Raw genomic sequence first — 14,278 nt, 5'->3', positions numbered from 1 at the left:
TTTCTGATTTTACTGTTAGGAGAATATTTTCAATCTCATTTTTTAACCTTTAAATTAAGTTGAACCTTTCAATTCAGTTGAATTAATATTTCTTCCCACTACCTACTCCTTACTGTCCTCACTCCAACCTTTATTAGATTGCTTATATTTCCATAACTGCGTAGTGACCTTAGCACATGGACTTAATCATTAACTATCATATTCCTAAATAACAGCTTTGGACTCATTTTTAAGAAAAAGAAAAACACTATTGAAGGGATTCTCTCTCTTCTCACACTCTCCCACATGTCCAGCTAACCCAGCCACCCTCGTTCTCTACCTACCTGTACTCCCACCCTCCAGGCCCACCTTGGCTCAGGGAGACGGTCCAGCTGAGGAACAGCCTCCCTTTTGGGAAAACATGCTCCAGTTCAATCATACCTAGAAGTCTTCAGAAACCCTTGACCCGGGAGGGGCTTTGGGACACAACTGACAATTAAATCTCCCGGTGTCAGGGGATCTTGCAACTGAGAACTGAGTGCCCCTTCCACCTCACTTGTAATTGACAGGGGCCAGTGCCTCCTTGTGTGGGCCTCACCTTACCTGGCATCACCATTCCTCACCCCACCTTACCCCACCTTACCTCACCTTACCTCACCTCACCTCACCTCACCTCACCTCACCTCACCTCACCTCACCTTCTCTCTTGCTCTTGAGAGACAACTAGGTAACTGAGTAGCTCTTCTCCCTTGGCATAGTGAAGCAGCTTCCTCACTGTTGCTCAATTCAATGAAGGAGAAAAGTTCTTGCCTTGAGTTACCATGGGGCGGGGGGGAGGGGAAATTTTTTTTTAAAACTACTTTGAGCTTCCCACTTAAAATTTTTACAAAAATCAATTATATTTGGTTTCTCTTTTGATCATGAAGGTGGTATAGTTTAAGGGTTGGGGCATGGATACTACTAGAATCAGACACTAGTGGACTAGAATTTTGGTTCTATCACTTGCTAGCTGTTTGAACTTGGGGAAATTTCTTAACTTCTTTGACCCTCAGTTTACTTGTCTGTAAAATGAGGATAATAATGCTTGCCCTGTGTGGTTGTTGTAAAGATTAGAGAGTGTCTGTACAGCATGATTCCTGGGACCTAGTATGGACTCAATAAAAGGTAGTTGCTGTTATTATTAAAGCAGGTCATTTATGTTTGTAACAACCACAGGGTTAAGCTCATTGTCCCAATGTCCTTTTTTCTCATCCCTCAGCATGCTTGCTTTTGCCTTCCTGAAGCTGAAGATATTTATCCTCAGGGCAAGAGATATTGGGTGTGAGGGATTTAATGAGACCGATTTTCTTGACAGAGGGATTCTTAGGTGTTGGATGAGTGAGGAAGACTCGAGAGTGGCCTTTGCCGAGGAAATCTAAAGCAATTGCCACCCTGTCTGAGAGGTTTCTGTCCTGTCTGAAGGTAGGAATGGGGGATGGATGGATGAATGGATGACAGCCTTCTGCTGGCCTTTTGAAGAGTACATTCCCAGGAAAATAGCCTCTACTTTCTGCAGTGTGAGAGTGAGGGCGGGGGGGTGCATATTGTTTTTTTTTTTTTTTTTTTTTTGAGACGGAGTCTCGCTCTGTCGCCCAGGCTGGAGTGCAGTGGCTGGATCTCAGCTCACTGCAAGCTCTGCCTCCCGGGTTCACGCCATTCTCCTGCCTCAGCCTCCCGAGTAGCTGGGACTACAGGTGCCCGCCATCTCGCCTGGCTAGTTTTTTGTATTTTTTAGTAGAGACGGGGTTTCACCGGGTTAGCCAGGATGGTCTCGATCTCGTGACCTCGTGATCCGCCCATCTTGGCCTCCCAAAGTGCTGGGATTACAGGCTTGAGCCACCGCGCCTGGCCAGATACTGTTTTTGAGTGAAGGAAACCTTGTGTTCCATACTTAGGGGTCATGTTCCCCCACCCTGGGATGCTCTGTTGGCCTGATTTAAGGAAAGCTTTTCAGTTGATCTTTTAATCTTCAGAAATAACACCAGAAATCAGTTATGCCATCACTTTCCTTATAAAACTAACTAGCTTTCACTTAGCAGATTGTGTTCCACGGATTCAGTGTGTCTGGATATTTAATTTTTGTACTGCCCGGGCAAGGTTTTCTGAGAGTAGTATGTGTGATGTGTGTGGATAAGGGGTTGGGGGTGGCTCAGAGGGTGAGGGTATGGAGCATTGTCTTCAGAATCCCTGAGCAAGGCTGAGGGTGTTTCCCTGTCTACTGCCCTAATGAGGATTCTAGCAAATAGGGGCAGGGGCTGGCTTATTCATAGATATTAAAATAAAATGTTAAGGGGCCTTCCTTCTAAGAGCCAACTCTGAGGCATTCTCTCCAAATTTACTCGTCTCTATTGCTCTTTTGTTAGAATGAGAAGATACTCTTGAAAAACTGTTTATGATACAAATCTATATGTTAAATCCTACTTTTAGTGCAGAGAGGCAGCTTGCAAAAAGTAAATTCCATGAAGAGCCTTTTAGATAAACTCCTTTGGTAATGTGAATTATAGCCTTTGAATTTCTTGGTTGTTAAATCTTGATTTTTATATATAGGTTTGCTTCAAGCAGTTTACCTATTTTTTACTTTTTAGTAGAATGACTGGGTACATTCCTTTTATAAAATACTCAGGGAAATGGAACCAGTGTCAGAGTCTCCCTTGATCTGAGTTCCCAGAGACTTAAGACCTCAGAGCTGTAGCAGCAACTCAGTGAGTTCCATCAGCATACCGGTTCCCAGCAGCTTTTCTCTATCTATATTTTAAGGAGTTGTATACAGTGTCATTTTTCATGATGACAAGATGCAGGGTAATATGATTTGAACAAAGAGCTGAATGAATCTTTTTTTTTCCCCTCTGTATTTTAATGAAGGCAAACTGAATGAATTCTTTCCTTAGTCCCTTCTGCTGGTCTTTGCCTTGGTTGAAACCCCCTTTTCCCTTTGCTCACCTACTGTCTGGGGTTACCTGCTGCTTGGGCTGAAGTCCTAAGGCTTAGCAACAAGTAACCATACTGCCTCCGAGGCTAGTGGGCACAGCTGAACACTAATGTTTGGACCCTAACTTTCAGCTTGATTTGAAGAAATGCCACTGCTAAATGTCATCTTTTTTTGTGGATCCCTATTTGACCCTTTGGATAAAACAGGTGGGCAGGCAACAAATTAAGTGGGAAATGTTTCTGTGAAGCAAATCCATTTAATAGGGTTACCTCATAATAAGTAACAAACACAACTCTACCCCCTAACCTGCGCTAACCCATATAGCCAGAATGGAAAAGTAGATTGTTTCTTTGTCACTTCTGTTATGGTTTTACTGAAGTGAATTATCAGATCAGACCCCTGTTTGTACAGAAGTTTCAAAAATATTTGTTGTAAATTGATCTGAGCCAATTTGGTTTTCCACAGTTAATTAGATTCTATTTTGGTAGATATCATTAATCTCCAATAGTCAGAGGTAGGTAAGGGCTATAGGTTTTGCCCCCACAACCAGTAGATTACAGTGAAAGGAATTCTGATTAAATTCTGCCACGTAGCTGTATTAATAATCAGGCACAAGACAGTTACACAGTCTGACTGTACACCCAGAGACATTCCAGTTCTTTTTTTGCAAACCACCATATTGTGCGAAAGGTTCACCGGAGATAGATGTGATGTTATTTTAGCAGTAGGATTCAGCTTACCTTCTAATTAGAGGGTACATCTGAGTCCTCCATTAAGTGTCTGGACATAAGATTTGTTGGGACTCCTGAGCCTAAGGTGTCATTTTAAAGGGGTGAAGGATGTTGGGCTAACCAGAGTCTTATATCCAATTCATGCAAAAGTGGAAACAACTGAATATTTCTAAATTATATACTTATCTTTAACACTAGGCAGTTTCCCTAATGAAATATTTCTAGTATCCATTGTTGTAACGAACAAACGATCAGAAGTACTTCAGAGCTGAAGCATGTAAGTGACTTTTTTTCCCATTAGAAAAAAGTTAAGGTATATTTAATATACAGTAAAATTCACCCTTTTAGTGATACAGTTCTGTGAGTTTTGACAAATGCATACAGTTCTATGAACACTCCAGTCAAGATAGAGAATATTCCCATCACCCCCAAAGATTCCCCTGTGCCTTGATTGTGGGACTTTTTAAGAGCAGCTTTACTGAGATATAATTCATATACCATAAAATTCACCCACTTAAAGTGTATAATTCAGTGGTTTTCATATACTACATTTAAAAAAAAATTGTGGTTAAATATATACATATAAAATACAAAATTTGCCATTTTAAGCATATTTAAGTGTACACTTTGGTAGCATTAATTTCATTCGGGATGTTATGCAACCACCCCTCATATTTCCAACACTTTTTTTTTTTTTTAATCACACCAAACAGCAGCTCTGTTCACATTAAGCAATAACTTCCAATTCTTACCTCCCCCAGCCCCTGCTAACCACTGTTCTACTTTCTCTTTTTATAAATGTGCCTATTCTAGGAACCTATTATTGGTGGAATCATATAATATTTGTCCTTTTATGTCTGGCTTGTTTTACTTAGCAAAATGTTTTCAAGGTTGTGGCATGTATCAGAACTTTGTTCCTTTTTTAAAGGTGAGTAATATTACATTGTATGTATAGATCACATTTTATTTATCTGTCAGTGGACATTTAGATTGTTTCTACCTTTTGGCTATTGTGAATAATGCTGCAATGAATGTTGGCATACAAGTATTTGTTTGAGTCCTTGTTTTCAGTTCTTTTGGGTATGTATATACCTAGGAGTGGAATTGCTGAGTCATATGGTAATTCTATGTTTAGCTTTTTGAGGAACTGCCAAACTGTTTTCCACAACAACTGGCCACTTTACATTCCTACCAGTAATGTACAAGGGTTCCAATTTCTATATATCCTCACCAGCACTTGTTATTTTCTATTTTTAAAATTATAGCCATCCTAGCAGTATGAAGTGGTATATCATTGTGGTTTTGTTTTGCATTTCCCTGATGACTAATGATATTGAACATTATTTCATGTGCTTATTAGACATTTGCATATCTTCTTTGGAGAAATGTTTGTTCAAGTTCTTTGCCCATTTTTGGAAAAAAACTGGTTTGTTTTTGTTGCTGAGTTGTAGGAATTCTTGATTGTAGGCTTTGATTAGAAATTTCAGTTGCTGGCCGGGCGCGGTGGCTCAAGCCTGTAATCCCAGCACTTTGGGAGGCCGAGGCGGGCGGATCACAAGGTCAGGAGATCGAGACCATCCTAGCTAACACGGTGAAACCCCGTCTCTACTAAAAAATACAAAAAACTAGCCGGGCGAGGTGGCGGGCGCCTGTAGTCCCAGCTACTCGGGAGGCTGAGGCAGGAGAATGGCGTGAACCCGGGAGGCGGAGCTTGCAGTGAGCTGAGATCTGGCCACTGCACTCCAGCTTGGGTGACAGAGCGAGACTCCATCTCAAAAAAAAAAAAAAAAAAAAAAAGAAATTTCAGTTGCTAACTAATATCACCCCTGGAGTTTGTATTCTCAGTTAGGGGTCTTCAGATGTCAACAGTGGTGTGTGGTAAATGTTTAAAGCTCTGATTGTGGCATTTGCCAATTTCCATGGTCAATTTCAAGCTATCAGTCTGCCCCCTCACTAAGGTAACAAAGGAGTTGGGAAGAGATGTACACAGTCAACTCTTTTTAGCCAGTGCTATTGGGCTCCCAGTATGCAACAGAATGTTAACTCACCACCCTATGGTGTAGAATAAAACTAACACAGAGGCGTATTTATCACAGTGTCTACACTGAAACTATTTAAATTAAATTAGACATAACTAAAAGTAAATGAAAATAATTTTCAATTACAACACTTTAGCTCCCTCAATAAAAGTGAGAATAATTATTTGTTGAGCACATCATATGCTAGACGTGTTCCAAGTATTATGAGATATTATCAGTAAATAGAGGAGGAAATGTAGAATAAGTTAGTAGTAGGCTGGGACTTGAAGTCAGACTCCAGAACCCATGTGTTTGATATCTTTACCCTACTGTCTTCTATCCCATTAGTTGAATTTATTTAGTGAGTGTTGACTACTATAAATGGAGTAGACTACTTTTTTCTAACCCCACAGATGCTTCTTTGTTACTTTGTACCCCCCAACCTCTCTAAATCCTGTTCAAATTGGAATTGAAAACTAAAGCTGTGGTGGTACCACATATCAACGAACTGTAAGGGGTTACAAATATCCTTTTCCTGGTTGCAAAAAAGCATGTGTTTTAAGAAAAATTTAAGCAAGTGAGAAATGGCAAAAATAGAAAGTGAAAGTCCGCATAAACCCATCTGCCAGAGATAATCATTATTAACAACTAGCATTTATTCTTTCAGAGCTTTTTCTTTACACATTTTTTAAAAATGAAAATGGGATGATTCCTTACAATCTGAGACTTTTTTCACTTGGTAATACAGTTAGGCTATTTTCCATGCCAGTATGTATACTTCTCCTTCATTCATTTTAACAGCTCTACTTCATTCACTTTAACTGCTACATAATATCCTTTGTGTGAAGGGCTATTTTGAAGAAGTGATGATAGGTGGTACATGGGACAAAAAGGTTGAAAACTACTGTTGGGTACCAACAATAGAGGCACCATACTTTCCATTTCTCCCCCCAGAGGCTACTATAACTTACTTACCTGAAGCGATAAGACAAAAATCCATGAGCACTGGGAAGAGTTACAGGAAAACTCAAACTAAGCTAGTCAGGGATAATTGAGAGATAAGGCTACATATCAAATTCCTTCACATGTCTTTAGGGCTTTACAGCTCTGGTCTTTGAAATCCTATTTGGAATCTTTCTTAATCTCCAGTAGGCCCTGCTTTGAGTTCGGGAAACATTGTTTTCCAGGAAATACAACCTTTTAATTTCTCCTCATTTGTTCCTCATCTTGAGAGATGGCCACCATCATGTTTTCTTGTTGTGATAATCTGTCAGGTTTTTTTTTGTTGTTGTTGTTGTTTGTTTTTGAGACAAAGTCTTGCTCTGTCACCCAGGCTGGAGTGCAGTGGCGCGATCATAGCTCACTGCCACCTTGAACTCCTAGGCTGAAGCAATCCTCCCACCACAGCCTCTTGGGACTGCCACCAGTCCTGGCTTTTTTTTTTTCCCCCTTTTTTCTACAGATGGGGTCTCACTATATTGCCCAGGCTATTTTGGAACTCCTGAGCTCACATGATTGTTCTGCCTTGCCTCCCAAAGTGCTGGACTTACAGGCATCAGCTGACATGCCTGGCCTGATATGTCAGTTTTCAGTGTTTGTCAGTGTTTCTTTGTTTTCTCCTCTGTCCTAGGCACTTGTCACTAGGTAAGTGCCTAATGACTCCATCAGGTGTGGCATTTATTATTGTTGCAACAGGGAATTGATAAGAGAAAAGAAGGTTATCTAGGGGATGAGTTAACCTAGAAGTGGAAGAAGACAGCTGTTATTAGGTTGCTGTCAAAATAGCTTGCTTTACTCCCTGGCATGTATCACTCCAGGGAATAAAATAATCCAAGAATGATAAGCTCTCAATTGCCATCTGTTGGTTTGTGATGCTGCTTGCCTTGTCTAGTTAACATTGAACACTGACCTCACATGGCACTTGGAGAAACTTAGAGGAGGATAAGATGATCATAGGGTGTAAAGCAAACTGACTGAACGCTTGCAGAGAGATGGGCTAAAGGCCAGTGGTATCAGTTTATCAGGATTTGTCTGCCTTACACTCTCTTATCCTTTCCTCTTTACCCCAGGGAGCTGGCAGAATGGTGTTTCTCTGTAATATGACATATTTAGATTTTTTTTTTTTTTTTTTTGGAGGCGGAGTCTTGCTCTGTCGCCCAGGCTGGAGTGCAGTGGCCAGATCTCAGCTCACTGCAAGCTCCGCCCCCCGGGTTCCCGCCATTCTCCTGCCTCAGCCTCCCGAGTAGCTGGGACTACAGGCGCCCGCCACCTCGCCCGGCTAGTTTTTTGTGTTTTTAGTAGAGATGGGGTTTCACCGTGTTAGCCAGGATGGTCTCGATCTCCTGACCTTGTGATCCGCCCGTCTCGGCCTCCCAAAGTGCTGGGATTACAGGCTTGAGCCACCGCGCCCGGCCAATATTTAGATTCTTTTACCAGTTTAAAGAAGTTAATTTAATGGGAGTAAAGGGGACTAAGTTTTTAGAGTTGGGGTCAGGTACTATCCTTTATAAGAAAGATTATGGATGTTTGAAGCTCATGAATGGACATGTCATTATCTTTCAAATTACATGCTAAGGATCAGGCTTGTATCATATGTATTTTACTATGTCTTCTGGTCCATATCCCAGATAAACCACTCTATGCCAGCCGTGCTAGGTGCCAGCAGCCATGAACTATGTCAGAGACCCTGCCTCCCTGACTTAGGTTGATTGGACTGAGTGGCCACCTGTCACCAAGACAGCCCATCTGTCACCTAGCAGGTAACATGGGCTTGACCAGCTGAGAGCTGGGTCTTTCGTATTTCTCTCCTAGGAAATTAGAATTGGGAAGCTGAGAGCCTAAGGCAGTTTGTAACAGGTAAAAGAGCCAAAAGATGATGGGGAGTGGAGTAGTCATGACAGTCCATGTCCTAGCTAGTTTTATGAAGGGACGGAAACCATGAGCAAACAGAGGGACCTTGCAAGGGAGGAAGAGAGACGCCTTGAGAGACAGAAGAACTGTTTCCTACAGACACCATGAACCCAGAACCACCTTCCAGTTCTCCTGAGGCCGAGCTTTATCCTATCCTAGGATTCGAATGGGATACCTGTATTCTTTCCACAAACCTCCCTTTTCTTGGGCCAGCTTGAATGAGACTCTGTTTTCCCACAGTGGAAATTATCGGACCAGATATGGGCCCCTACCTTTACAATCGTCCGGGTTGAGTCAACAACAGTTGGTTTACATTTAAGGCTAACATGAAGTGCTGAAGACTATTCTAGGTATTACGGGGAACAGTGGAAAAACACAGATACCTGATTATTTCTGTCAAGCTCAGTGCTGACGTTATGGGCTTTGAATCTGTGTTCCTGGCAAACAGTGAGAATGAAAAGAGGCAGGGATCCTGACTGTTCATTTATCACTTCACAGCTCTCAACCAACAGGGGGCCTTCTTTATCCTGTTTAACCTCTCAGTAGAGTATTTGCCTTTTGCTTATTCCTCTTTCCAGTCAACTCTTGATTATTCATGTAATAGAGGAAAGCATTAATGTGAATGATAGAAGACTGCCCCACCTTGGCCTCTCTTCCCTGCCACAGCAGCATCCAGTCACAGAAATGGAAACAACTAGCAGGAGAGGTAAGGAGGCTGAAAAAAGGTGGGATGGGGCCAAGCAAATTAACATTGTTTCTTCTACTTTTATACCTTCTTTCTGTTAATAAATGCTGCCTGTTTGAGTTTCCCTTCTAGTATCACTAGGAGATTGCTGGAACAGCAATGCCATTGGCTTGATTTAAGTCAAAATATGGGATCTTTTAAAAAACTAAAATAGAGTTGGGGGCAATTGACTAGTATGCTAGTTTCCTCTCCCATCTGTTGTACCCCCTTTTTGTCGGTGCCACCCAGCTTTCTTGTTGGCTGAGTTTAATGTTGGGCCCCTAGCAACCATTCTTCGTTCAGGACTTGGGACTCAGCTAGCCAAAATATTCACAATAGTATTTCTCAAAGTATGGTTCTTGACCCACTTGCATCAGAGTCACCATGTGTGCTTATTAAAAATGCTGATTCCTTCCACCTTGAATGCACTGGGGGAAAAATGCTAATTCCTGGGCCCTATCCCCAAACTATTGAGTCCAGATATTGGGGTGGGGGACAGAATTGGCTTAGAAATATGAATTTTAACTCACCCACCTCAGGTGATATTTATGTGCACTAAACCTTGAGAAAGGCTACTCTGTAAAATGACTGGAGGAGATTTGGAGGGTAGCTCTGGGAAATTACCAACACTTCTCTTTCACTCACTATTTGTAGAGCAAGTGAGTGGGTGAGGAGAGGAAATTGGGGCATTCCAGGTGTCAGAAGGTATTTTTCTAAGTGCAGATAGTTAAAAGCTGTCTACTGAAAGGAAAGTGAAGAAAAATAGAGATGCTAGCATGCTAAATTATATGACACTTAACACTCAAACATTTGCTGAATTAATGCCTGAATAATTAAGAGTTGATTGGGCAGAGACACAGGAAGATTCTGTTTAAGTTACAGACTTGGCTTGCATCCATGTTTCCTTCTAAAGAGACCACCTTCTCCATTTCTGCATTGTCTTTCTTTAGAGTGAAAATAGATAGTCATTCCCAACATATTTGGGGTTTTGTGGTAATTTAAATATCTAATAGGCACTGCAAAATGCTATTCAATGGTTGTGCCTAAATGCAACCCTACTAATCAAAATGAGGATACTGTGTTTAAGAGTCTGGCTATGTAGTCTCTGGTCTGGTTATAGTGTTGAGTCTTTTTTCAAAAACTGTCTCTATGGAGTAAAGCAGGGTCCTGTGTTTCATTGCTTTCCACACATTCCCCAACAAGTGTTGAATGGATTTTGTTGCAGAAGTTTCTTTGGAAGTCTATTTAGAATTCAGATTGCATTTTCCCAAGGACACAATATTCTTCTTGTGGTTCAGGTTCCCAGACCAGCTGGCAAAAGCCTATTTAATGGGAAGTGGAGTAGAAGTACAACCCCACCAGCCCCTTACCAGAATGCCTGAAAGTATTTTTGATGGGGAAAAGCCTCAGGGTTCAGACCTGTGATCCTAGGCATACATCCCAGCTTCATTCTCTGAGCATCACCATAGGGATTTATTATTGGAGGGAACAATTCAAACTCCTTTTCTAGGCCTCCTAGGCTTTGTGTGATCTGACTTTTCTGCTCATCTCTCCAGTATCATTTCTTACCATGTTTCCTCTGGCACTCTATACTGTCCAGGCAACAGGAACTACTTTAAGTTCCCTGAATGTGTCTTTGTAACCTCTGGGCCATTTAAGCCTTTAGCTATGCTCTTCCCTCTACCTGGAGCCTTCTCCTCTTGCCTACGCCTTCTCACTGGTGTTTTGTGTTACAGCTCTCAAAGCTCTGATCACCATTTTATTATAGAGGGATTTGTATGCTTTATGTCATTTATCTTCACTTCGGCCAGACTGAATACTCCACAGAAGGAAAGACCATGTGTATGTTACTCACTGTAGTATCCCCAGCACTTAGCATAGTGCCTGGCAAGTAGCAGGTTCTTAATAATGATATGGCCGGTGAATGAATGATCTCGTACAGGGGTTCCCACCCTCTTTTACAGATGTGGACTCTGAGATTAGAGGGGCCAAGTTTTTTTTTTCTAAGTCCATAGTTAACAGCTGTTTTGGAATTAGAACTTCGGCCTTCTGACTTCCAGGCAATGGTATTTTCTTCCAGAGGTATATGTTTCTATAAATAAAGTCTGAATGCATTGGAATAACTTATCCTGGGGGTTATTTGTAGCAGTCTCAAATCATTTGATCAGGCTCACTACTGGTGATGTATAGAGGGAAATAGGAGAGGGAAGTAATGCAGAACATACCTTCTGTAATTTAGATTTAGATCATTTTTGCTGGGCCTGGAGAGGAGGAGCTAGGGGAGTACAGCTTACCCATGGCGCTGCTTACAGAATTTAGACATAACAGATGGCTGTTCATTATTCTGGGATTCCACATCTGTACAGAGTGTAGAACATAACTGAATGCTCAGCGGGTATTTCTTGATTATGTGATTTGCTACAGTCTCTCTGCTAGTGTGTTCAAAATACCATTTAGAGTTTTCTATACCATTTACCATTTAATTGATAAGCATGTGGTTTGATAAATGTTGTTGTTATTATTATTAGTAGTAGTGGTTTTATGTAGTTCTTATAGAGATATAAGGGCCTTTAGATCATTTGATTTGGGGCCCTGCCTTAGCTATTAGAAATTGCATAGTACCTTAAATACCTGTTGCCTAATGTTATTTGCCTTCTCATTGTGGCTCTTGGGGGTTTCTGCTGCTCAGAATAGAATGGAATCTTTCATAAGACTGGATTAAAGGGCATACAGCCTAATACAGCAGTCTTGAACCTTTTTGGCACCAGGGACAGGTTTTGTGAAAGATAATTTTTCCATGGACTGAGGTGGGGGGTGAGGGTGGATGGTTTCAGGATGAAACTGTGCCACTTCAGATCATCAGGCATTAGATTCTCATAAGGAGCATGCAACCTAGATCCCGAGCATGCAGTCTAGATCCCTCTCATGCTCCTATGAGAATCTAATGCTGTCACTGATCTGACAGGAGGTGGAGCTCAGGCGATGATGCTCACTCATCTGGCATTCACCTCCTGCTGTGTGGCTTGGTTCCTAACAGGCCATGGATTGGTACCATTCTGTGGTCTGGGACTTGGGGACCCCTGGCCTAATGAATTATCTTAGTAAAGTTCAGAGGCATTTAGGAGGAAGGACCCATCAGATGACATGCAAGGAGGAAACATCTGTAGACCCCTGGAGAAGAGGGAAAGCAGTGCTTTTCCATGTGTAAGCTTGGGACTGCGGGTTGGATTTTTGTGATATGTACATAACTGGGTGGAGAGGATGACATAGCTCATTTCTCCACTTGGCTTTCAGTAGGACACACTTCAGGAGTCCCACATCAGGATGGCTTTTTTTCTCCCTGTGGTGAAGAAAACAGCTGGCAAGCAGCTAATTAAAACCATCGTAAGCCCAAAAGCTAAACTCAAAGGCCTTTGAGAGCCTTCCATCGGGCTGCCCAAAGTCCTTAGAGGCTAATATAATGAATAATAAAGGAAATTCATTGAACACCGTTAAGAAAAGGTAATGCATGTCTTCCTTCAAACCATCAATGCTTTGCCCCATCACTGATTTGCTTGTGCGACTCTTCTTTTATGTCACTCTGAATAAACTCCCCTTTGTCTTTCTGGGCCAAGGGAACCAAATGAGTATAGAGGGACTCTTCTTGGAGTCACACATTTCTTTCCTCCTTGTGACTGCCAAACCACCAAACTCTGGGCCATTTGCATGTCTTAATTTCTCCTCATAATGTGGCAAAATACGTTTGGTGCTAGGTACGATACAACCCTTCCTGGAGTGAACCAAATGTAGAAAGTGCTGTAATTTGAGGCAGTTTCAGAAAAGAGCCTCTTCTGGTACAGAAAGCCCCTCGTTCCTTTTTCCTTTCTTTTTTTTCATTTATGCCTCATCACATTTTGTGCAATTTCAGCTCATCTCAGGCTGAATTTTCCTTTTGATGTCTGCTTTCTAGAATAGCCCTTGCCTGAGAAAAAAGAACAAAAGGCCAACTCTGGCTTTCAATTTGCAGCGTCCCCAGCCCTTTTATCCATCTCAGTGCTTCCCTGGTTGGGAACAAAACCCAAGCTCCAGGGTCAGAGTACATATGGAGGAAGAACCCTTTTTGAAAATCCAAACACATGAGGAATTCATGTTTCATTGTCATCCTGCTTTGCAATTGGGTCAGGTACATATGGGGAGGAGAGAGTGGGCTTGGAAGAAAAAAAAAATTGGTTTTGTTACCTCCACAAAAGCAGACATTCTCATTTTCCCCCAGAAGTTCCATTAAGAAGAAAGCAAGTTTTTAAGGGTTTAATTGCTAATTCAGGTTGCTTTCAGCTGTTAGGGCATCTGTATCAAGGCGCCTAGTTTGGGAGGTGGAACAGAAGTTTGACGTGCTAACATTTGGGAACTTTCTCAGACAGGATGTCTTTGTTATCTAGTTTCTTTCCATTTTTTCAGTACCTGCTTTCAGACCTCTACTTTTTCTCTTCTGCTTCCTTTGGTTTCAGATCACAGAAGACCTATCTCTCTGTGCTCCAGCTTGTTGTCTTGGTTACAGGCTTCTTCGGCTTGCCTGCCTTTTAGGAGAATATACAGCCTGAAGAAGATTTTTTAAAATGGTGACTAAGGTCCCTTTCTCTAAGGTTACTGGGATATTAAGCAGTGGGTAGAACAGTGACTTGTAAACCGGCTGTACGTTGAAATCAGCGGGGGCACTTTAAAATACTGATGCCCAGACCCCAGGTCCAACCAGTTGAGTAGGGATCTTGAGGAGTAGGCCCCAGGAATTTTTTTTTCTTTTATGAAACAATAAACCGCCTATGTGAGTCTAATGTGCATTCAGGATTTAGAACCGCTGAGTTTTACAGCAAAGCCAGACAACTTGGTTCCAGCTGTTTGAGCCAGGTGAAGTAAATAGAATCAACTTTTCTGTACCTTAGTTTTACCTGCCTAGAACAGAGAAGCAATA

The 14,278-nt window shown here is 41.7% G+C and overlaps 1 protein-coding gene across 10 annotated transcripts in view; it reads left to right on the top strand.

The window, feature by feature from the left end:
- Positions 1–14,278, top strand: part of TMEM164 (transmembrane protein 164) — a 191,294-nt gene that overhangs the window by 40,363 nt on the left and 136,653 nt on the right. Inside the window, exon 1 of one of the 10 annotated variants that reach the window (XM_033201773.1) lies at positions 9,219–9,312. The exons of the other annotated variants lie outside the window; for them this stretch is intronic. Coding sequence (XP_033057664.1) covers positions 9,229–9,312 — 84 coding nt within the window. The 5' untranslated portion in view covers positions 9,219–9,228. Of the gene's footprint in view, positions 1–9,218; positions 9,313–14,278 lie in introns of those variants that run through there. 10 annotated transcript variants of the gene reach the window in all.

The sequence above is a fragment of the Trachypithecus francoisi genome, unplaced genomic scaffold (genome assembly GCF_009764315.1).
Source record: "Trachypithecus francoisi isolate TF-2019V2 unplaced genomic scaffold, Tfra_2.0 Lachesis_group6, whole genome shotgun sequence".
Lineage (NCBI taxonomy): Eukaryota > Metazoa > Chordata > Mammalia > Primates > Cercopithecidae > Trachypithecus > Trachypithecus francoisi.
Note: the sequence above shows the minus strand (reverse complement) of the source record. Positions and strands in the feature narration are given on the sequence as shown.